The sequence below is a fragment of the Arabidopsis lyrata genome (assembly GCF_000004255.2).
Source record: "Arabidopsis lyrata subsp. lyrata unplaced genomic scaffold ARALYscaffold_1, whole genome shotgun sequence".
NCBI classification, from domain to species: domain Eukaryota; kingdom Viridiplantae; phylum Streptophyta; class Magnoliopsida; order Brassicales; family Brassicaceae; genus Arabidopsis; species Arabidopsis lyrata.
In genome coordinates, this window is record NW_003302555.1 from 24,714,376 (window position 1) to 24,736,953 (window position 22,578).

Consider the following 22,578-nt stretch of genomic DNA (forward strand, 5'->3'; position numbering starts at 1 on the left):
ACAAGAAAAGATAAAATATATATAGAATTTGTTATCCAAAATTAGATTGGATTCATTAACACATGTTAAGTTTATAATTTAACCTTATTAAATATCAAATCTTGAAAAATGAAAAATTAACAAGTATATATAGAAAAAAGATAAAATTTGTGAAACTATACATTTTTTAATTCAAATAATATATAAAAGAATCTGAGAAATAAATAATTTTTTCCAAATTTTCTTGATAAATATATAGGAAATATATGCTTATAAAGTATATCCGATAATTTGGGTATGTAACTATTTATATTGATTGTCTTTACATTAAGAAAATCTAAAATGTATGATAAATTTTAAGGAACACTTTTTTGTCGGGTGCAGGAGACTAAGCTAATGCCCACGATTGGTCTATATATATCCCTTAATTAACAAGAAGAAATGAGAAGAAAAGAAAAAAAAGGGCAACAAAAGAAAACCCTAGTTGCATTTTAAAACAATGACGACGATGATCTCCAATCTTCCAAGGGATTTGATAGAAGAGATTTTGTCAAGGGTTCCCTTGAAATCTATGAGAGCAGTGCGATTAACTTGCAAAAATTGGAACACTTTATCCAGAACCATAAGTGAGAGCTTAACGAAGATGCAAATTACTAAATCAACAAGAGCAACAAGAGAAGGGGAATCTACGATAATCATGTTGATGAATTACAAACTTTATTTAAAGAGTCTCGTTGTCGATGACAACGTAGATCCATATACAGAGCCTAAAGGTAAACTTACTTGCCTTACTCTTGAGCACCAAGTCAAGATATCTCAAGTCTTTCTATGTGAGGGTTTATTGTTATGCATCTTGAACGACGATACAATTACTACTAGGCTTGTGGTTTGGAATCCGTATTGGGGGCAAACAAGGCGGATCAAAACCCGATATTCTCACCATGCATTCTGCGGAAAGGACAATACGTACATGTTCAACTACTCTCTCGGGTACGAGAATAAGAGTTTTTTTGGTAAAACGAGAATAAGAGTTCATGTCGCAGCCACAAATTATTGAGGTTTATAGATTATCATAGGAATTACCGCGGCCTACACCAATTTTTTTGGTATGAAATCTACGATTTTAACTCTGATTTATGGACAACTCTTGATGTCACTCCATACTGGTTTATAGCTATTTCTCAAAGTGGTGTTTCCCTCATGGGAAACACATACTGGTGTGCTAGGATAAGGAGCGGCGGTTATAGCGATCACATTATTTGTTTTGATTTTACAAGAGAGAGATTTGGACCGCTTTTGCCTTTGCCATTTAGCGTTAGGGATCATTCATGTGTGATTTTATCTTGTGTTAGAGAAGAGAAGCTTGCAGTTTTATTTCAACACCAAATGTATTATAAATATGAAGTTGAAATATGGATTACGGTTAAGCTTGAGACCGAAATGGTGTCGTGGAGCAAGTTCTTGAGAATAAATACGGGGCCAATTATACACACAAGTTTCTTCATTGACGAGGAAAAGAAAGTCGCCATTGGGTTTAATGACAATCGCAAACAATTAACATCATTGGAGAGGCTGGATACTTTAGAGAATTGGATCTTGGAGAACATGCAGAGCCATACCGTAGGCGATATGTGTGGTCTTATGTTCCAAGTTCGGTCCAAATTAAGGAACCTGCACGAGGCAACAACAAAAAACATCAAAGCAGTTCAGAAACACGTCTATTTGATCTAAACATGTTGAGACTTGTCGCATTTGAGAAGGCAGTATCCAAATAACCAAAATGAGGTAGATTAGTCTCAATTTATTTATTTTGTAAAACAGAATAACAAAGAAGTATATACTACTTCTTTTCTCAATTTACAAAGCCTAATTTAGTGCAAAAGGTTGTCTTATCATATAATGACTAAAGAAATAGTTTTGCTGCCGCGTCTCTCTAAGATGGGTAAGTTCTAAATCACGCAAAGCGAAACGACCTATATTTTCACTAATCTGATGTTCCATTATATTTTCTCCATGTCTTGGAGACACATTATCTCCAGTATGTATGGCTTGAAAGGCGTTGTAGGATACCTGGAAGCACAAGATAATTTTCCTTTCATAATCCAATGAATAGTCCTTGATCAACCTTAGTTTATTTGGACAAAAAAAAAATGATATCGAATGGACATATTATCGAAAGCCTATGGATTTGTGAACCTATACATTTAAAAAAAAATCAAATCAAAGTTGGCCAACTCTCTCCATATGAATGACAAATCATCACTCTAGCATTTGCCACATGTCCACTATAACAAACGTCAAAGTAGTTTAGAAACACGTCTATTTGATCAAAACATGTTGAGACTTGTCACATTTGAGAAGGCAGTATATCCAAGAGGAGGTAGATTAGCCTAATTTCTTATGTTACAAAACAGAATAACAAAGAAGTCTATATTTCTTTTCTCAATTTACAAAGCCTAATTTAGTGCAAAAATGTTGTATTATCATCTAATGACTATAGAAATAATATTGCTGCGGTTTCTCTGAGATGGGTAAATTCTAAATCATGCAGAGCTAAGTACACAATGCTCGAGTCATTTTGCCTTGTAACTTAACAAAGCTCTCTCTCAGAGTCGTCTTCTCTTGAGAATTTTGTACGAGTAAGAGATGGAAAACCAAACATCATCTTTAATTGAGTAAATTCAGTAAGTAAAAGTAGATAAAATGGTTGGTGCAATGGTGTTTAGCGATTTTGGAATATGAGGGCTTGTGTTGTAATTGAGATGCAACCACTGGAAAAGTAAAGGGTATTAACTCCTTGCTGTTTTAACTTTTAAGATTCCTAAGAAGAAATTCTTGCTCTTTTACAGTTCTTCATCAACCTAAAGCCAGTTCGAGAGTCTAAGTAACAACTTCAAATCAGATGCTACGCGGTGTACTCAGTGTGTAAGCAAACAATTATGAAACAAAACCAATGGATCAAAATATCACGTTTGTGGATTCTGAAAATAGAAAGAACAAAAAATAATCCTCAAAACACTAATTCAGAAGAAGACTTTTAAAGTCGATGGAAATTTTGGAGAGATTAAAGAAACTTATCGTCTCTCTAATAACGACCAATACCCCAAACCCTGATAACTCCATCAGTGTAGCCACTGAACAAAGTGCTTCCATCTGCACTCCAGTTCAAGCTTGTGCAGTAAATCACCTGCATTTTGCATTCCACATCAGAACACATATAAACCACAATCTATCTCAAACCAGACAATACAATCTAAGAAATCAAAGACCAGAGCTAACTTAAAACCAGGTTTCTCAATCTAATGTTAGCTACTCTCTTACCCACCAATAAAATCAGAAATATATTCTTGTGAACTAACTACACATGAGAGTATTAAGGCCTTCCTTTATGAAAATCTCATCTTTTGGAGCAATGGCTAACTCATCAGTAGAAACAAATTCACCATAAGATAAAATGAGGAAAAATATATACCTTAGTCTTGTTTCCGGTTCCAGTAGAAACATCAGACTTCTCAGCCTCAGTCTTAAGATCAACCTTCAAATCCTCAACAACAGACTTACTCTCAAGATCCCAAATCCTAATGCTATTCTCTGTTGCTGCACAGAGCCAGTACCTATTGGGACTGAAGCAAAGTGAATGAATAATAGAGCCAGCTTCAAGAGAATACAACTTCTTCCCTTCAGCCAAATCCCAAAGCAAGATCACACCATCTTTCCCACCACTGGCACATAACGAACCATCAGGTGACACAGCCACAGTGTTCAAGTAACCAGAGTGACCAGCAAGAGTGTTCCTAAGCTTACAATTCTGGAGATTCCACACTTTCACAGTTTTATCCCAAGAAGCAGATACAATAGTTGGCACAAGAGTATTAGGACTAAACCTAACACAACTAACCCATTCCTTGTGACCATCAGCTTCAGAGATTGTATACTTACACTCACCAAGTGTGTTCCAAAGCTTAATTGTACGATCACGAGAAGCAGAGACGATCTGACGGTTATCAGTAGAGAAAGCAACAGAGAGAACATCTTTCGTGTGACCAACGAAACGACGAGTTGATTCACCGGTGGCGAGATCCCAGAGACGAAGCTCACCGTCCCAGGATCCGGAGAGAGCGAATTGTCCATCGGAGGAGAGAACAACGTCTTGAACGAAGTGAGAGTGACCAGTCATCCTCCGCTGAGCAACACCGTAAGACTTGTCTTCCTTTGTGAGTTTCCAGAGGATGATTGATTTGTCACGCGACGAAGTCACGATAACGTCGGAATTATCGACCGGTGTGGCGATGGCGGTGACCATATCAGTGTGGGCACACATTGTGCCTTTCAACACGAGTCCTTCAGCCATTGTTTAGGGTTTTGAGGTGCCGATTTAGCAGAGAGGCGACAAAGAGGGAGAGCAAAATGGAGGTAATGAGAAACGAGATTATTTATACTTGTCAAGATAATTAGGGTTTTTTTGTTTCCTCTTCATTTGGGCCAGCATTAAGGCCCGGTTACACTACTCAACTTATGTACAGTATATTGATATTGGTTCCAACGTTGCATTAAAACAAAGACGACATAATCCGAGCCACGAGCTAATCGCCCAAGCATTTGTGGTCTACTGGGAGGAAAAGCTTTGGGAAACGATGAAACTCTCATATCCGAATTCGATCCTCTCTACAAACAAAAACACATTTGTTTGGGAAGTCTGTCACTTGGGCTTTGGCAGAAATTAATTTATCTGGTATTCCTCTGACATTAGTCGGAAGGTACTCCAAACTCGGATCTGGCAGTATGGTGGTCCAATTTTGGATCTCATGAATCTCATGACCCGTTCGACCTGAATCCGCTCGAAGCTTATGGCGTCCGTTGAATCGTTGAACCGTTGAACCACGGGAGTAGTCAACTATGTAGCACTTCGGTACGTTTCCTACCGAGGCTGACCGGATCAGCCGATAGGATTTATAAAAAAAAAAAAAAAAGAGTAACCATTTTCGAAATCTATTTTGACGAAATGATGTGTTCCTTTCGGAAGTAACAAGCGTAGAATTGTTAAGAGGCGAGAACACAACTTACATTTTATCGACTGGAAAAATGTGTTACATGTTTACTCCAGATTTCATCTTTCTATCAGACGAAAAATGATATGTATCATCTCTAAAATTTCCAAATTCTTTTAGGTTTTGATTCTTTCATCTTGGTTGAAAATATAAGTAATAGTGGAAATCTTGCTTTTTTTTGTATTTGAAAGATTTTCTAGTTAAATTATTGTTATATAATGACTATTATTGATGGAAACAGAACTTTTATATCCTTTGGTTCTGGTGGTTAAAAACTGAGAAAATGTTTAGGAACGGTTAACCAGAAATTGGTATAGCTCGGGTACCTAGTATAACTTGTTACTACAGTCATTTTGATAACCACATGAGAACTCTCCCGACAAGTTATTCTGTTATTGTTGGAATATACTAGACTCAAAGTCGGTTCAATTAAAGTAAACAAACCGAGTTTAAGAACACAACTTCGACTGTCCCGTGGAAGATACAGTTTTAAATGTTCGAATTCCGAAGTAGAAGAAGATGAAGTGATTGATTAGATTGAAATCGATCACATCTCTGTAGCAAAAACCATCTCTCTCTCTCGCCTGCAAAGTTTTCTCCTTTTCAAGCCGAACGACCCACTTCGGGAATCTTCATCTTTCTACGTGTTTTCTCTGCTAATGTATCTGTGGGTTCGACTTCAGTAAAAAGCTTCACCAGCCATGGATTTCGTCAGGTTCTTGTTCGCTTCATCTTTCTTTCTAATTGTTTACTGTTTTCGTGAAAATTCCAAATTTAGTGTATTGCGTTCTCTCTCCCTCTCTATCTCTAGCCCACTAATTCCAATTCCTTAGGAAGGGTTTTTGGTGAATAAAGTTAGGGTTTTTAATACCTTGTGGAACAAAAATTAGGGGTTTTTGGAGGAAGCATAGAAGGAAGGTCTTGGTGACTGCTGGTTGTTTAGGAAGTGGGTATTTGCTCTACAAACTATACAATTCCCATACTCGTAGGCTTGCTGATTTGGAACGAGAACTAGCTCACGAGCGTGAAAATGACGAAATCATCAAAACGCAGTTAAGTTTTGAGCTACTCTGCTGTTCCTTATTGATTCTCTGACTAATCTGTTTTGCTTATACTACTCTTGTTTAGAATGAAAGCACATTTCGAGAGTATTCAGATGATTGTAGATTCGACCACACTGCCTCACGCCATTCAGTATTTGAGTATCCGTATAAGCGAGGAGATCGATGTCTCGTATGTTATGGACAGACTGGACAAAGGGAAAGGAATGTTGAGTTCACCTGAGAAGCTTCAGCTCTGGGACGAGCTCAAGATTTTGAGTATGCACTGCACTCACCTAGTTACTCTATCAAGTTCTGTTTCTTTACCTGTATTCATGTTATGTACGTGTTTGTTATTTGCCAGGTTTCACGAGGATGGTTTTGTCTCTGTGGTCTGTCACAATGCTTAGCTTATACATTAGGGTTCAAGTCAACATTTTAGGCAGACATTTGTATGTTGACACCGCACGAGCTCTTGGCAGCTCTCATATCCTTGTAAGATAATATGCTTCCCCTCTTCTCTGTATTGAGGAATTTTCTGTTTATTAATCGTTACTGCACACGTTCTTTCCTGCTCCCATTTGCTCGCAAGTATGAGTCAGTGTGCTTTACTTATCTCATCAACAACAAGCTATTTCTAGGGAAAACTCATTGGTCGTTTTGTTAAGAACTTGTATAATTATGTCTCTAGTAGCTCTGTTTAATTGCGATAACAATTATGCAATTGAGATTTATGGGTGATTGGGACTAATACTTTGGAATCGACTATATTTCTTTGAAAAAATTGAAGTGTTATACCCTGATTAGTCTTTGATATAGTTCCAGGTTACCTTTTAAAGCGACTGCCGCTTGTCCTGTGATCTGCTTGCCCTGTGAGCTTTTCACAGTTTCCTCTATTAAATTCCTTTTCATTTTACAGGAAGAGTTAGATCTCATTGATAGAGATGATGAACAGAAGTTTTTGTCAAGTGCTGATTTTCTTGTCACCAATGCAATGCCAAGTTTGATTTCAGATATGCAGGGTGCAGTCGAGGAAGTCCTTAGAGGGTATGTTGCAAAATTTGTATCCACATCGTTTATAATTTGACTATTATTGGAAAAATTCTAACATGTTTTCTTTATAATTGCAGAAAGCAGTTGAAGGATGTAATTACCACAAGAGTTCTTCAAGAAACCGTGATGCGGGTTTTAGAAGTGTTTATGAGCACTGGAAGTCCACATCACTGGGTTGATTATTTAATGATGCCTCAAGACACAAAGCTTTCAGGAACCACAAGCGGCTCTTCTGATGAAACAGTGTCCAAGTTTCATCAACTCATGGTTGAGACCCGAGAAGTACTCATCAAGTACGTAATGTCTCTCTGCTAAGACTACGATAAACACAAATTTTTCCTTTTTATTACACTCTTGGATGATTGCAGAATGAACTTATTTCTTGGTGTCTTTCTTGTTGCAGCACTGAATTCACAAATATAGTGGAAATTTCGCTCAAGTGTTTCACGGATGCGTTGGTAGAGGAAATGGAAACGCAGACTATAGCGGGCGGTTTGGCTACAGGGAAACCATTGGCAAAGGTCTTACCACACATTGAGAAAACAATGAATGTGATTACAGCTGAACCAAGCAAGAACCGGTTCTTACAAATCATCAGAGATCTGCCTGAAGTTAAACTCTTTTTTGCTCTTTTATACGCTAATATGCCGCAATAGCAACTTTTGTTTGTTCTCTTAGCAATTCCCCAAAGTGTTCGCGATTTGCTTTCTCTTTTTGGGGTCTTATTAGTTTGAAAGAATGCAGGAATTTTTGTGTTTTGAGCTTGTAGAATCAAAGTTGATTTGTTTTCTTTTTTTCTTGTTGATTAGAACAAACATTTTTTAATAGGAACTTTGATTAGAAAATAAGTAAAGCAACTTACATTTTTGATCATTAAATATGTAACATTTAAAGTGGCCACGATCCCTCCATTGCGTCCGGGACTTGCATACAAGTCAACGGAAATAAGGTTGACTTTTGTAATCTACAACTACTACAAGAGCAAAATTTATACATATCCGTCATTTATGAGATTACCAGAGAACCAAAGTGTTTAGAATTATCACATCTGTCGGGAAAAATGTACATTCAGATGACAGATGGAGTTCCTCCGCCGCTGGAGCAAAGTTCGTTAGACCACCGGGTTGGTCAGATCACCCTTTCATTCTCAATCCCTTAATATTAATTTACTTTGCTTTGATTAAGAAGATTAATCTTTGTCTTTCTTTTTTGGATTATAAATAGATTGAAGAGCTTGAGAGACAGAAAGATATCGACGATTGGCTACCGATAACTTCATCGAGAAACGCGAAATGGTGGTACTCCACGTTTCACAATGTGACTGCCATGGTTGGAGCCGGCGTCCTTGGTCTGCCTTACTCCATGGCCCAACTCGGATGGTACTCAATTTTCCATTTTTTCAACATTTTTTTTTGCAATTGCATTTATTAATTTGCCTATGACAGAAAAAAGCATTAAAATATATTTGTTAAAATATTGGTCACATTTCTTGGAAAATATTATTTGAAGTTTTCATCAAATCTTCGCAACTTTTGAACACAAACGTAATGCTTAAACAAAAATATGTATTTTGAATAATGTAGTTTTTCTTAGTACTACAATAAATTTACTTTTGATCTAAAGTTCGTACATAATCACCAAATAGTCTGAAAGAGGTCCTACCTAAATTATGTATTATCACAATATAACATGTACTTAATGATATATATGAAATTGAGCCAAATTTTCGAGATTTTACAAGATCTTGTGATATATGTTAGGGGACCAGGCATAGCAGTCCTGATACTATCATGGATAATAACACTTTACACGTTATGGCAAATGGTGGAGATGCATGAGATGGTTCCTGGAAAACGCTTTGACCGTTACCATGAACTTGGCCAGTTCGCGTTTGGTGAACGTCTTGGCCTTTATATCATCGTCCCTCAGCAAATCATTGTTGAAGTGAGCATTCAGATTTGATAGTACAAAACTATTGACTTAAATGTCCCACCATTTTTTATAGTAGTCTTGATATGTATTGATTACTCTTAACAAATAAAGGTTGGAGTATGCATAGTTTATATGGTCACCGGAGGACAGTCGTTGAAGAAGTTTCATGAACTCGCCTGTCAAGATTGCTCACCGATTAGACTTTCTTTCTTCGTAATGATATTTGCTTCTTCTCATTTCGTTTTATCTCATCTCCCAAACTTCAATTCCATCTCGGGTGTCTCTCTTGTGGCCGCCGTCATGTCTCTTAGGTATACTAATTATCATCGTTTTTTGTTTTTGTTTTTTTGGGTAAAAAGGTATACTTATCATCTTCTGTACGTATTACTAGAGAAAATCATGAAACATAAAAATAGATGAATGGTATTTTATTTTTGTATTACATGATTCTTTTTTTTTTTTGAAAAACGTTAAAACATGTAAATGATGGAAAGTTTAAAATAGTAGAAACATGCTTCTGAAAAAGTGGTATATCAATCATCATTTATGAATTTTTTTTATAGTTATTCGACGATTGCTTGGACAGCAACAGCTGCGAAGGGCGTCCAAGAAGACGTTCAATATGGTTACAAATCAGGCACGACAGCGTCAACGGTCTTAAGCTTCTTTACGGGACTTGGGGGCATTGCGTTTGCTTATGCAGGTCACAATGTGGTGCTTGAGATCCAAGCAACAATACCTTCTACTCCAAGTACCCCTTCTAAAGGTCCTATGTGGAGAGGAGTCGTGGTTGCTTACGTGGTTGTAGCCTTGTGTTATTTTCCCGTCGCTTTAGTTGGATACGGTGTTTTTGGAAACGCCGTTTTGGATAACGTTTTGATGTCGCTCGAAACGCCCGTTTGGGCCATCGCAACCGCTAACTTGTTCGTCGTTATGCATGTCATTGGTAGTTACCAGGTCAGTCCAATAACTTTACATTGATTCATGGAATTTTCATTGATCAGTCAAACGAGATTTCCATCGGCTTTCTGAAATAGAACCAACTATTTATTTCGGTCTTTGGGAATCCACTTCTACGGTCCAAATTTTAGTTTTTAGATGATATTCTAGGTTTAAGTACATGTGAGACACATTGCAAAAGTTTGATATTCTAAATAGAAGTTTTTAACTGCAGATATTTGCGATGCCGGTTTTCGACATGGTGGAGACATTTCTGGTTAAGAAACTAAATTTCAAACCCTCTACAATTCTTCGTTTCATCGTACGAAATGTTTATGTTGGTAAGTTCGTTGGTGTGCTCTATTGAGTTAGTATCTCTTAATAATTTCCTAAAAGATACTCCATCCCTTTTATAATATAAGGCGTTTTAGATAAAGTTTTTTTGTTTCACAATATAAGTCGTTTTCGAGTTTCAATGCAAATTATATACTATTACTTTAATATTTTATGATTATTTATATTATGCATTCTCTTTTATGATTGGTTGAACTTTTAAAAAGTAGATCTTTTTAATCAGCGTGCTTTTACTTAAAACGACTTATATTATGAAACAGAGAGAGTATATACAATTTTTATAAATCTAAGAAAATATAAAGAAAATGCCAAACAACATTCTATGTGTTAAGATTGAAGATCTAGACTTTGTCTTGCATGATTATTAATGTAGAATTGTAATTGATTATATTCAAGAATATATTTGAATTAGATATTTGATTAATACTTGTAATTGTTTTTTTTTTATAATGTGAGGACAGCTTTAACAATGTTCATTGCCATAATGATACCGTTCTTTGGCGGCCTTCTCGCTTTCTTTGGGGGATTTGCGTTTGCTCCAACAACGTATTTCGTAAGTTTATATGTTAGTTATTAAAATTTTGAGCTTTATGCAGCTTTTCATGTATATAAACGTTATTTTCGATTTTTATAAACTTTGTACGCTTTACAATTTTGTTCTGCAGCTTCCTTGCATAATGTGGCTGCTAATCTATAAACCAAAGAGGTTTAGCCTGTCGTGGTGGACCAATTGGGTAATGTCTCTTTTGTTTTGTCCAAATTCGTTAATATTTTATAAAAAGAATTATTTCAAATTAGTGTACTTTCAAAACTCTCAAAAATTATTTCAAATAACTATAACAAATAAGATAAACTCTTAAAATTGCTTCAAACAAAAAATCTAACAATGAGATTCGTATGTAACAGGTATGTATAGTGCTTGGAGTTATTTTGATGATCTTATCATCAATAGGAGGTTTAAGGCAAATCATTATTCAATCCAAAGATTACAGTTTGTTCTCTTGATTAAATTCGCCCTAGCTACTAACACAATCTACCATAGAAAAAATGGGCTTTCTTTATCAAATACAAATTTATCAATTTTTCATTCGTGTTTTGAGTGTTAAACGGGACTTTTCCCTTATCAAACACAGATTTATCAATTTGTCAAATTATGAAGATAATGAGTATAATTTTTTGGGATTTCTAGGAAAATTAGGGATCATAAGACATTTTTGGCCTTTTCTATGATTACTTTACATAAGAAAAACGGCAACGTTCATTTTTTAGTTTTTTTTTTTCCAAACGGCAACGAATGATGAATACACACAAGGAAAAAAAACAGACAGTTTATGAGCTACACAACAAAATATTGAAATCTCTGGTTAAGTATCTTACATTAAGATTATATGTATATATAGGTGTATACAATGATAAAGAAGAATCATAAGCTCTAAACTAAGACAAGAACAGAGACATAACAAGACCAGTTCTACGAGCCACTCTCTTTTGATCTTACTACTCACAAAGAACCTACAGAGCAATATGTTAGAGAGCTCTGAAGTAACTTCTTGGTTGGGTTCTTGATTTTCCAACTGAACCAAGAACTTGAATAAATCATCTGCAAATCTGAAAACTTCAACCAAAATGCACCAAGCCCTCTCAACTCAAAATTTTCGTCTATACGAATCTGCTGACTCTTTCTGACAACAAACCTGAGAGATCACGAGGTTGGTAAGAATCCATACCAGTGCAGATTCACATTTCTCTTTGTTAACCCCATTTAGTTGATGCCTGCGCCGTTTTTTTACTTTTGTTCTTCTTTAAGAGTATTGACATGTGGTTAAGATCATTCAGACTCGACTTGGACTCGCCTTGTAACCACAACAAAGCTTCATGAGCTGCATCCTTCTCTGCATTTTTCTTACTACCACATGGCTTCCCCATGAAATCCAATCCATTGAAGGTAACCATAGCGCGGAACTGGTTGTTCTTAAGCTGTCTTGTCTTGTACACAGGTGATCCGTGTCCTGCTCGGGCAAGCAATGTCTGAAGTTGGTTCTTGTTGTTTTCACCGCCACTGTTCTGCAGCTGAGTCCCTACTTCTTTTAACTTCTTTGTTGGTGTAGGGCTTAGAGCTTTCCGGCCATAGACGAATCTGCCCTCACATTGGTCCTCTGACACAAGTAATCTAATGGCAGTCATAAGTTTGTCGTATAGTTGAATATCTAGTTTTGGATTCACAAGCTGTAGAAAAGACGAGAAACAAACTTTGTCAGAGAGGGTAAAAACATCAAAAGATGTATCCTCAAGACTAGGGTTGGAACTTTACCTTATTCTGAATAAGTTCGTCGAGCTCTCTTTTTAACGAAAGGTACGTATATGCTAAAGTAGGTTTCATGAAAAACTCTAGATATCCTCCAAGCATTTTGAGATGACCATCCTATGGGGAACACCGAAACGACATGATGTAAATCAGATGTGAAAAGAAGACCAACAAGGAAAGAAATTGACAAAATAGGATGGGATTATAACTCACAAATCCACCAGAAGAGATTTTATCTCCAAACAAAAGAAGCACAGAGTCAGATACAGCAGTGGAGTCCCGCAGAAACACAGAATTGACTTTCACTTTGTCGTTGAAGACTAGCCAAGGGAAGGGAATCCTTGGTACATTGCCATTCACAGAACTCTGAAAAATACAAAAAGCAGGTGTTGGTAAGCAGCTCAAGATCTTCTTTCTGAGGAGAGTTTGAAGACTGGTAAGCTAAAAAGATATACTGTACTTACCGAGTATAGAAGCACTTGCCCATCTTCCATTGTCTTGAGCGTAATTGACTTTTCCTTATTCTGTGGAGGAGAATAGTTTTATATTAGAGTAAAACTACAAAATTTAGGGAAACAAAGAGGTGAAAAGTAAACGCAATGGTGACGACGACTCACAACAACAGAACAAATTCCAGGGAACAGGCCAGCACAGATGATTGCGCGGACAAGATGTTCATCATGACTTAGCTTACTGCAACCTTCAATGTTATCAATCAGAGAAGCCTCCTTGAGGAGATTGAAGAATTGTTTCCGCATAGAGTCCATGGCCTTAAGAGTTTGAGAAGAGAGAAAGTTCTTCCAGCAATATTCGTAACCAGAATGTGTTCTTTCAGCATCTTTCCAACCACTGTATGCTCGAACCAATGTCAAATGATCACTGTAATCACGGCCAGAGAACTTGGACCTTGCTGTTTCTGCTAGCTGCAATAAAAAGAATCAAGTGAATAACTAGAGGCACTTCTTGGCTTTCTGCTGGCCTCCAGTAAATTGAGAGGAGCATTTCGCCAAAAGCAATATGAATGAATCATTCAATATAAACTTACATCTTTTTTGTCAAATGGCATAAGGAATGGGTCTCTGACACTAAGACCAGCAACAACTGTCATTACTGGATCTAAACAGTTGAAGATAGCCCCTAAAATAAGCATTTTCCCAAGTTTAGGCTCCACAGGAAGCATTGACAGATTTTTCCCTGCATAGAGCATATAATGAGTTCCTGCCAGAACTTGAGAAAACAGATATTTAAGATAACGGAAAAATGTCCCGTAGAAACATACCTAAAGCTGTTAAATTTTCATCGTCATCAAGAGCCCCAATGATTTTTAGATACTCAACAGCATTTTGGACCTGAAAATCAACATGACCATCAAGACTAAATGTTAAACCCCAAAGGAAAACCCAACGAGGAGAGAACAAAAAAACTGTAGCAGAAAAATACCGATAATGCTTCAGGAGGTTGCAACGCCCTGGAGAGGAACTCTGAAATGCTTCCAAGTCCTAAGCTTTTAATTTGTAGACACAGAGACTGCAACGGCGTCCTTAGAAGTTCCGGCTGCTGGTAGTCAGCAAAAGCATCATAGACACATCTAGGATAGAGGTGATAACATTCTCCAGGCATAACACGACCAGCTCTTCCTCTTCTCTGTAATAGAGGAAAAGAAAAGGCACAATTATTTACAACTACACAAGAATGTAAATCAAAATATATTTTGAGCAGTAAACATTGATGTCTATCTCTTACTTGTCGAGCAGCTGCCTTTGAAATCCAAGATGGAAGCAGACAAGGGGTATTGTTAAGCGCATCATAAGACGTTTCTTTTGCTTTACCACAATCAATCACATATACAACATCATTGATGGTGATACTTGTCTCAGCCATATTGGTGGCCAGCACTATTTTCCTAATTCCTTCTGGAGGTCTATCAAAAATCAGCCTCTGTAGAAAATAAAATGAAAACATCATCACAAAAATGATAGCAAGAGAGGAATACAAATTTTTTTAAAATTATAACATGTGTTGTACTTGTATGCATAGATAGGCAAATAATGGACACTAGATTTACCTGCTCAGAGCTGGCCATGGATCCATGACAGGCAAGTAACAAAACTTTGTTCGGGTCTCCTAGAAGAGAATGAGCTTCAAGCTGATTCTTCAAGGAGTTTATATCGTCCCAACCGGTCATGAATACCAAAACAGCACCAGGTCTCTCTCCTTTGACGATGTGGCAAAGCACATTCTCAATGAGGTTAAAGCCTATCGAATCAGGACTCCAGCATGACAAAGAATCTCTAGTACGAAAGTTGTATCCTTTGAAGTCTGCAGCTTCAAGAGCATCCTGCTCATACATTCAGAAGAAAAATACTTTTACGCAAATAACCTGAGAAGATACAAAGTCTGTAGTGTAATAAAACAAACTTTTTCCGTACCTCAACAGCAGAGGATATAGGGGATTTTCTTTTCTTGAACTGAGCTTGTTTTTGCATCTTCCATGTCTTTTCCTCACCATAATCATCAATTTGATTATATGTTGTCAGCCTGTACCCACTCGTCTCAAGATAATCCTCCAAGAAATGGGCTCGGACAGGGTATGTAAAACCCTGTACAGTAATTTTCACTTTAGTTCAAACACTCTTCTAAATGAGATACATTTCACCGGATATGGAGAAAGAAAAATGTTAAGCAAAAGAATGTGCATAAGCATAAACTAACTGGTATATGCATGGCTGGTGCACCACCAAAATAAGAAGAAAAGAGCTCAGCGTTCAAAGTAGCACTCATTAAAATCAACTTTAGGTCAGGTCGACGAGGAAGGAGATCTTTCAGGACAATAAGCAGGAAATCTGACAAAAAAAGAGAAAGAGTGTGTTAATATGACACTGGCAGTACTGATGGCATTCATCCCCTTTGGTAAATTACCAAAATTTACCTTCATTCATCCCACGTTCATGAATCTCATCAACTACGACATGAGTCACACCTTTCAGGCTACGATCAACAAGTAACCTTCTGAGTAAAACACCAGTTGTACAAAAAAGAAGACGTGTATCTCTCCCTGTCATTCCTTCAAGCCGCACTTTGTAGCCAACCTTCCAAGAGAAGATAGTGCAAATCAACCTCAAAAAGTATTGTCACAATATAGAATTTCCTCTCAGGTCATAGTGTTAAAATCTGATTTGTTCATCCCACTAAATCAGTATAGGTAGATTAAACATTCCACAGTAACTCACAACAACTGGTCAAGAAAAGAGCGTATAAGAAACTTACGGAGTCTCCGATTTGTTCTCCACGTTCTGCAGCAACTCGTTCAGAAACAGATATAGCAGATATTCTTCTAGGCTGGGTACATATGATGCTGCATGAAGCTCCACGGGCAGCCTCAATCTCAGATTCTAATATGTACTGGGGAAGCTGTGTTGTTTTACCACAACCAGTTTCTCCAGAAACCACTACGACCTGCAAGAGGCACACGATGACACGCAGGGTGTCAAATATTTAAAAATTAGTTGATATATGTACATGAAGTAAATGGAAGAATTGCGGTTCACCTGGTTTGCTGCAATGGCTTTCAGTAGTGCGTCTTTCTCTTTGTAAGCAGGAAGGGTTTTGCGAAACTCTACCATTTTCTGGCCTTCTGGAGAATCCTGCCAACAGACACAGAGATATATTTAAAATAAATATGATGCAGGCATATGATTCACAACATAAATAAAAAAAAAGGCTACAGCTTCTGAGAAACTAACCACCCATTGCTGTTGCTTGCTCCTCAGTTGTAAGCTTCTTGGACGGAGTATTCTTTCCCTGGCAAGACTATTTTGCATCACGGTCTCTGGTTTCTCATAGTTTCCATAATCAGTTGCTAAACTTCCATTACTATTTGGCCTGGACATCTCTGGAAGCAATGTTTTTTTCTGATCGAGGAAAGCATGTAGATGGGTATCTACTTCGCTTTGAAGACCAAACGGCAAAACCACCTTTTATACCCAAGACGCCATGAAAATGAACAAGTATAAAAACATGTAAGAAACTAACTACTTAAGAAACTCCAATACGAAAATATCAAAAAAAAATCAGCCAGCTTAGCATCACTAGGCACTCTTATCAGCTCCCTATCCCGGTAAACAAAGGGTAGACTCAAAAGCATATAAAGAACACTAAGAATGACTCAAATACCTCTCTTTGTGGGCGTTTATCATCAAGATCAGGTCTATAATTTGGCAAAGGAGCTTTACTAATGACAACAATCTTCGAATACTGACGGCTGCAAACAACAGAACATATCTATAAAATCTTGCAAAGAAAACAAAAACCTAAGGAAGTACTTCACTTGGTAACATAACAAAACTGTACCTGTGTAATCCCATTCTGGTAGCCATAGCCGAGATATGATCAAAATCACGCCGATCTTTTCTCTCCCTTGAAACAACTTCTTGGTCTTCTTTGTTCCGAAGAAGCATAGTTAGTTTAAGTCTCCATTGATCAATGTTATCAAGAGTCGAACCCGCCTAAATACAATTCACAAATGTCAAAGACCTCAACTTTGACAAGTGTAGTACAAACCACAAAACACCCTTTAACAGATTCTATCCAACTTACCATTTGCTGAGACTGAGAAGACCCAACATCTCTGTCTGACTCATCACTTGATTCATAGTCATTGTAAGCAATACGTCCATAGCCAGAGTTTTGCCTCTGAAAATATGGTAAATTAGCTGCTCTCCACTCCAATCCAAGAGTCGAAGAAGAAGCATCACCACGACCTGCTTTCACAGACAAGACCCTTGACCTCTGAGAATGCGTAACCAATCCACCTGACCTCCGGCAGTGAAGAGACCTAACCACAGAGGAGGGTTTTAACAACAACTTAGGGCTCCGATGAAGCTGAACGGAGTTATGTTGAATAAAAATGGAGGCAGCACCGACGACGGCGTTAGGTCTGATATGTCCTCGGAAAATTGCAGAGTAAAAATGCATTTTTTATCAAGATTAGAACATCTGAAGATGCTAAAAGAGTCGACTTTTGACGACCAAAGACCTGTCTCTGTTTCTTGTGTGAAGTTAGAAAACAGAGACTCCAATGGTGTTTGAGTTTTGATGAAAAAGGTGAGGTTTTTGTGAGGCTGCGTAGGTGCCACAACCCTTTCAAATGACGGCCACGACGGAGAAAGAAGACGCTGAGAGTTTTTCATTGGGCTTTTTCTTGGGCCTAATAGTATTATTGGGCCAACTTTTCAGTACAAAATTTTCATCTGAAAGTCTATTTATATAGATTCATGGGATTCTACAAAAGTAGAATCAGAATGAAGTTAATCATTTGGAAGGTACCAAGTAACATTGTTCTTAGATATAATCTCAGGAAACAAAACAAAAATAAAACTACCAAGATCCTTTATTTGACATGTGGAGCTTAGGGCATGGCCAAGTTTGTATATGCTATATCTATTATCATATCACATGTGTATGTACAAAGAAGATTCTGTTGTTGTATTAGATCAAAATGACAATTTGATAAGGATCCTACATCAAGATAGAGGAGAGAGTGTTGGTATATAAGTGTTGATGGGTTCCTCTCCTCATAAGTCATAACCTAGGTTTTGGAAAGACACAAGGGCCCATGGACCTTGTAAGCTAGACCTTAGCTCTATCACATTTCTGGTGTTGTAATCTGAAAATCCCACATAGGATCGAAAAGATAAAAAAAAAAAAGCTTTCTTCTTACACAAGAAACCCATAAGAAATCAAAAGGATAGAGCTATCTAGCTATGAGATTCAACGGACAAAACTTTCTTCAATAACCAAGAAACAAAAACCCTTTGTTATGTTGCAAAATTGTATGCACGGCTGAGAGAAATCAAACTCTAATACGAAATGATTGTTGACTAAAGTAAGATTGTGAACTTACTTCTCCAGATGTTAGCGAAAGGATCAATGATGAGAAGAGCAAGAATGTTCCTGTAAAACAGACTTGCTAAGACCATCTCCAATGTATTTTCCTATTTTTTCTTCTATAAATAGAGATCTCTATTTTTTTCTCTATATATAGAGGTGAGAATAGATAATCTCTATTTTTTCCTCTATAAATAGAGTTAAACTTTTTAGAGGAAAAAATAGAGGAACACATTGGAGTAAAAATAGAGAAAACTTACCTCTATTATAGAGATAGAGCTAAAAATAGGGATATACATTGGAGATGGTCTAAGTTATCAAAGCTATAAGAAGCTTAATGTTTTCCCATTTCTCTTCTTCACTTCCTTTTCACTTTTTATTCTTTTGTTTCTTTTATCTTTCTTCTTCAATTTTTTTCTTGCTGTTGTCTCTTTCTTTCTGATGTATCATCACATCAAGAATGCTCTTATATGTGTGTGTCACTTGAGATTTCTAATAAGTAATATAACTTATAAATAAAGTAAATGGAAATATGAAAACTATGATTTGTAATATGTTTAGATATTTAGAAAATTTTATCAAAACAAAGATAATTAATCGATATGGTTTGATCAACCCGTTCAAGAGTTTTTTGCGGTCTAAAAGCTCTTGGGTTTTCAAGATAACTCGACCACATATTATCCGACGCATGATAGATTCAATCTGATGGCAAAGTCGGTCCAGGTTTAAAACCATTTTTAATATCCTTAAACAAAACGTAGAGACAAAGCCATCTTAATCATAAATTACAATGATTTGCAGGATTTGATAAGAAAAGAAAGCCAAAGTTGTGAACATACAAACAGCTTAGGTGCTTTATTTCATGTTGTTTGCAACAATTTGGTAGAATACAAAGAACGTAACTCTGAGTCAAAGAGGAGGAGGTTTTGCGCTGTAGAATCGAGCAAGAACCTTGTTTTCTAGAACTGCTAAAGCTTCAGATGAGGAGTTGATACATACGGGTGTCTTGTACTGAGCAATCGAACCCCCTAAGGAGACGAAATATTCCATGAGAGAATCAAATGCTCCTTGTTGCACCACTCTTATCTCTAGAGCTCCTATAGTTCGATCTTCACTCCTATTTCTTCTATATAGTTCATCAAATGATTCCTCTAATACAGAGCAACATTTCACCATTACTTTCTTATCAAGCTCAAAAACATCGTTACCGCCTTTAGCTTTGAGTTCCCAGTAAAAAACATAGTGACCTGGAAAGGTGGAGATATCTGCATAGCATGTGAAGCCCATCAACATTAAATTTGAAGATTCAAGAACAACGGTCGCATGAGCAGAGGCCTTTAAAAGCTCATCTTCAGTTGTTGTCTCTGATTTGACGCTTAAAACCACATTTTTTCTGTGTACAAATCTAAATTGAGGTGTGTTATTGTAAAATCCAGTCACCTGTAGAATATCTCCAATAAGATATCTGTGCAAACCGAAATAATTAGTAACCACTGGTTCATAGTAGCACCCTAACTTGACATCAGCAAGATCAACAATACTGGTCATGTCTCCCTCATGATCAACAGGTAGAAACTCGAAGTAGGAGATGTTGGGCGCAAATGTATAGGAGACATCTTGTGGTTTGCATAGAGGATCCACATTCATCCCAAATGTACTTTCAGAAGACCCATAAGTTGTAGAAACTAAAGGAAGTTTGTTGGAATAAAAATCCAATGTTGGAATGTATTGAGCCATTTGTCCTGTAATAATGCAGTCAATATATTTGGCTTTAGGCAAAAGTTGTGAGATGATACCAAATGTATTGAGACATCTTGTGGTTTGCATAGAGGATCCACATTCATCCCAAATGTACTTTCAGAAGACCCATAAGTTGTAGAAACTAAAGGAAGTTTGTTGGAATAAAAATCCAATGTTGGAATGTATTGAGCCATTTGTCCTGTAATAATGCAGTCAATATATTTGGCTTTAGGCAAAAGTTGTGAGATGATACCTTCCCATGACTTGTTGCTGCATTCTTGTTCAATCACATCAGCCAATTTGGGATTAGGTCCTCCAAGAATGGTTGTAACAGCGTTTTTGCAATTAAGGTCAGTGATCCACTCACTAACATGACCTGATCGGATGTTGCTACACAATTCCTTCCAGTTATTCTTCAGAAAATCGATTGCTCGGACCAAGACATAAGCAAAGGTTGCACCAACACTCACAACCTCGTCTCGCTGGACAAGCCCGCATAAAAAGTGGCAGTACAAACTCTGTTTGTAGTCAGGGCACAATATAACTTGGTCAGGGCTTGTGTACTCAGAATTACACTTTGATGGTCGGTTTTTGAAGTAATCGCTCATGAAGAAGCTTGAAAATACTGCAGTAATTGGTAAACCGGAGGGTGTTGCGGATGGCGGTTTAGTGCAATGAAACTCCATCGCCTTTCCTTTCTCGCCACCGCTATCAAAATGCCTATAATCCAGAACAAGATCGAACTTAGTGGTGGAAGTAGTTAAAGATTAAATATACTATTAGAAGTCATTATATGTGTAATAACACTTAGAGAAGGAATTACTTGGACACAGCAAGAGATTGTAGAGCGATAACGTATCCAAGCTTCTTAATGTACATATCGTTCACCGGAAATATCTTTTGTTTCCCTCCTGAAGTTCCGGTGCTACACAACAAATCCTCAAACAAATAGACTACTATATAGGTAGAGTCATACCAAGCAACCAAACAGCTTCAAATCAAAACTAGTTGATCCATTAACTGCCATAAGATAAATTTACCTTCGGAGGAACATAGTGATAGCTCCACCTGAAATCACATCTGAGGGCTCTCCATTCGCAACACGTTCGATATAAGGCTTAACATCATCATAGGTAACCACCGGAACGTTCTTTTTGAAAAGCTCTTTATCAGAGCTCCCGTGGAGGAAGCGGTGAAGATATTCAGTGTTAGCATTAAGTGTGAGTATCTCTTCCAATATGTCTTCTTGTATCTGCTCATTCGATGTTAGCTCTTCCAGATCCAATATCAGATTGAAACTTGGACTCATATTTCAATAAAATTTACTTTTTAATTAATTTGGTTTTTGATCCTCAATATCTCTGCTAAGGGGTAATAGCAGTATATAACAACACTAAACAAACTAACTTGTATGTTTGTTTGACCCAAAAAAAACTAATTTGTATAGAAAATATCACAACTGATTTGTTTTATTTGTATAGATTATTACGCACGTCAGAACTTGGAAAATTGTGCGAATCTATTAGACAACAAATACAAATTAAGCTGTCCAATATATTAATTTATTTGTGTATTAAAGGATAGGAACATGCTATTAGATTATAAGTTATAACTAAGTAGAAACATATTTATTTCTAATCTATATCTATATCTATATATATAACAATATTTGAGAAGTGTTTTTGCTGACGTGTCGGACTCTCGGCTCTTGTTGAGCCCTTGATTTTGCGTAATTACTTAAATACCCTCTATTAAATTAATTCGAATATTAATTAAAATTAAAAAAAATAACTGACCATAAAATATAAAAATTCGATATATTTTACATTTTTAAAAATAGTAATATTCTTAAACACGAAAAAATGAAAAAAATAAATAAATTTGGATCAAATGTAGTTTACATACCTTTTTATGACGGTTTATCGTTCGACCAAGAACATCCAATGACCACCAAGAACTTGTTATCCTACCATAAAACATACATTCATAGCAATAACAGAAATTTGGCAATTTAATGATAGAAAACCACCTTTTGATCTGTTGAATCATCATAGAAAACCATCATATTGGCCATCCTTTGTCTTTAAACCATCATATTGATATGATCTTGCATCCTACAATTGCAACCAATCAAACAAACTATTCTTTTAAATTACCTTAGATAATAAAGAGACTAATGAGTTTCGTGGGAAAGATTTTCAGGATATTCGTTTTGGAGCATGCACAAAATCGACGGGTATATTAATCTCCACCAATCTAATCATGGTCGTGAGTCACATACAATTACGTCGGAGAAAGGATT

General features: G+C 36.7%; 6 protein-coding genes across 6 annotated transcripts; 3 read left to right on the forward strand and 3 right to left on the reverse strand.

The window, feature by feature from the left end:
• Positions 1 to 312: 312 nt before the first annotated feature.
• On the forward strand, positions 313 to 2,756 carry LOC9330183 (F-box/kelch-repeat protein At1g48625). Its single transcript, XM_021013624.1, is given in 3 exon segments — positions 313 to 994; positions 997 to 1,522; positions 1,525 to 2,756. Coding segments are annotated over 3 exon segments (1,272 nt in total). The 5' UTR covers positions 313 to 478; the 3' UTR covers positions 1,755 to 2,756.
• Positions 2,757 to 2,858: 102 nt separating this feature from the next.
• Positions 2,859 to 4,438, reverse strand: LOC9327509 (receptor for activated C kinase 1B). Its single transcript, XM_021013625.1, has 2 exons — positions 3,452 to 4,438; positions 2,859 to 3,166 (listed from the first exon to the last, which is right to left on the reverse strand). The coding sequence occupies exons 1-2, from the start codon at positions 4,328 to 4,330 to the stop codon at positions 3,065 to 3,067; spliced, it is 981 nt and encodes a 326-aa protein (XP_020869284.1). The 5' UTR covers positions 4,331 to 4,438; the 3' UTR covers positions 2,859 to 3,064.
• Positions 4,439 to 5,433: 995 nt separating this feature from the next.
• On the forward strand, positions 5,434 to 7,917 carry LOC110224703 (peroxisome biogenesis protein 3-2). Its single transcript, XM_021011382.1, has 7 exons — positions 5,434 to 5,742; positions 5,918 to 6,079; positions 6,156 to 6,346; positions 6,432 to 6,562; positions 6,987 to 7,114; positions 7,198 to 7,413; positions 7,524 to 7,917. Exons 1-7 carry the CDS (start codon positions 5,729 to 5,731, stop codon positions 7,774 to 7,776), a joined length of 1,095 nt encoding a protein of 364 aa, XP_020867041.1. The 5' UTR covers positions 5,434 to 5,728; the 3' UTR covers positions 7,777 to 7,917.
• Positions 7,918 to 7,981: 64 nt separating this feature from the next.
• Positions 7,982 to 11,786, forward strand: LOC9330184 (lysine histidine transporter-like 1). Its single transcript, XM_021011381.1, has 9 exons — positions 7,982 to 8,243; positions 8,345 to 8,499; positions 8,881 to 9,064; positions 9,164 to 9,363; positions 9,616 to 10,009; positions 10,227 to 10,332; positions 10,807 to 10,898; positions 11,011 to 11,079; positions 11,252 to 11,786. Exons 1-9 carry the CDS (start codon positions 8,181 to 8,183, stop codon positions 11,348 to 11,350), a joined length of 1,362 nt encoding a protein of 453 aa, XP_020867040.1. The 5' UTR covers positions 7,982 to 8,180; the 3' UTR covers positions 11,351 to 11,786.
• LOC9327510 (DExH-box ATP-dependent RNA helicase DExH3) lies at positions 11,658 to 17,799 on the reverse strand. Its single transcript, XM_002894077.2, has 19 exons — positions 17,247 to 17,799; positions 17,001 to 17,155; positions 16,824 to 16,911; positions 16,394 to 16,624; positions 16,199 to 16,294; positions 15,918 to 16,106; positions 15,580 to 15,739; positions 15,363 to 15,493; positions 15,080 to 15,250; positions 14,716 to 14,988; positions 14,394 to 14,588; positions 14,091 to 14,294; positions 13,930 to 13,999; positions 13,696 to 13,844; positions 13,268 to 13,573; positions 13,115 to 13,174; positions 12,864 to 13,016; positions 12,657 to 12,767; positions 11,658 to 12,571 (listed from the first exon to the last, which is right to left on the reverse strand). Exons 1-19 carry the CDS (start codon positions 17,622 to 17,624, stop codon positions 12,098 to 12,100), a joined length of 3,594 nt encoding a protein of 1,197 aa, XP_002894123.1. The 5' UTR covers positions 17,625 to 17,799; the 3' UTR covers positions 11,658 to 12,097.
• A 1,450-nt stretch (positions 17,800 to 19,249) lies between these two features.
• On the reverse strand, positions 19,250 to 21,651 carry LOC110224678 (4-substituted benzoates-glutamate ligase GH3.12-like). Its single transcript, XM_021011215.1, has 4 exons — positions 21,317 to 21,651; positions 21,100 to 21,201; positions 20,459 to 20,996; positions 19,250 to 20,261 (listed from the first exon to the last, which is right to left on the reverse strand). Exons 1-4 carry the CDS (start codon positions 21,583 to 21,585, stop codon positions 19,446 to 19,448), a joined length of 1,725 nt encoding a protein of 574 aa, XP_020866874.1. The 5' UTR covers positions 21,586 to 21,651; the 3' UTR covers positions 19,250 to 19,445.
• Positions 21,652 to 22,578: the final 927 nt, after the last annotated feature.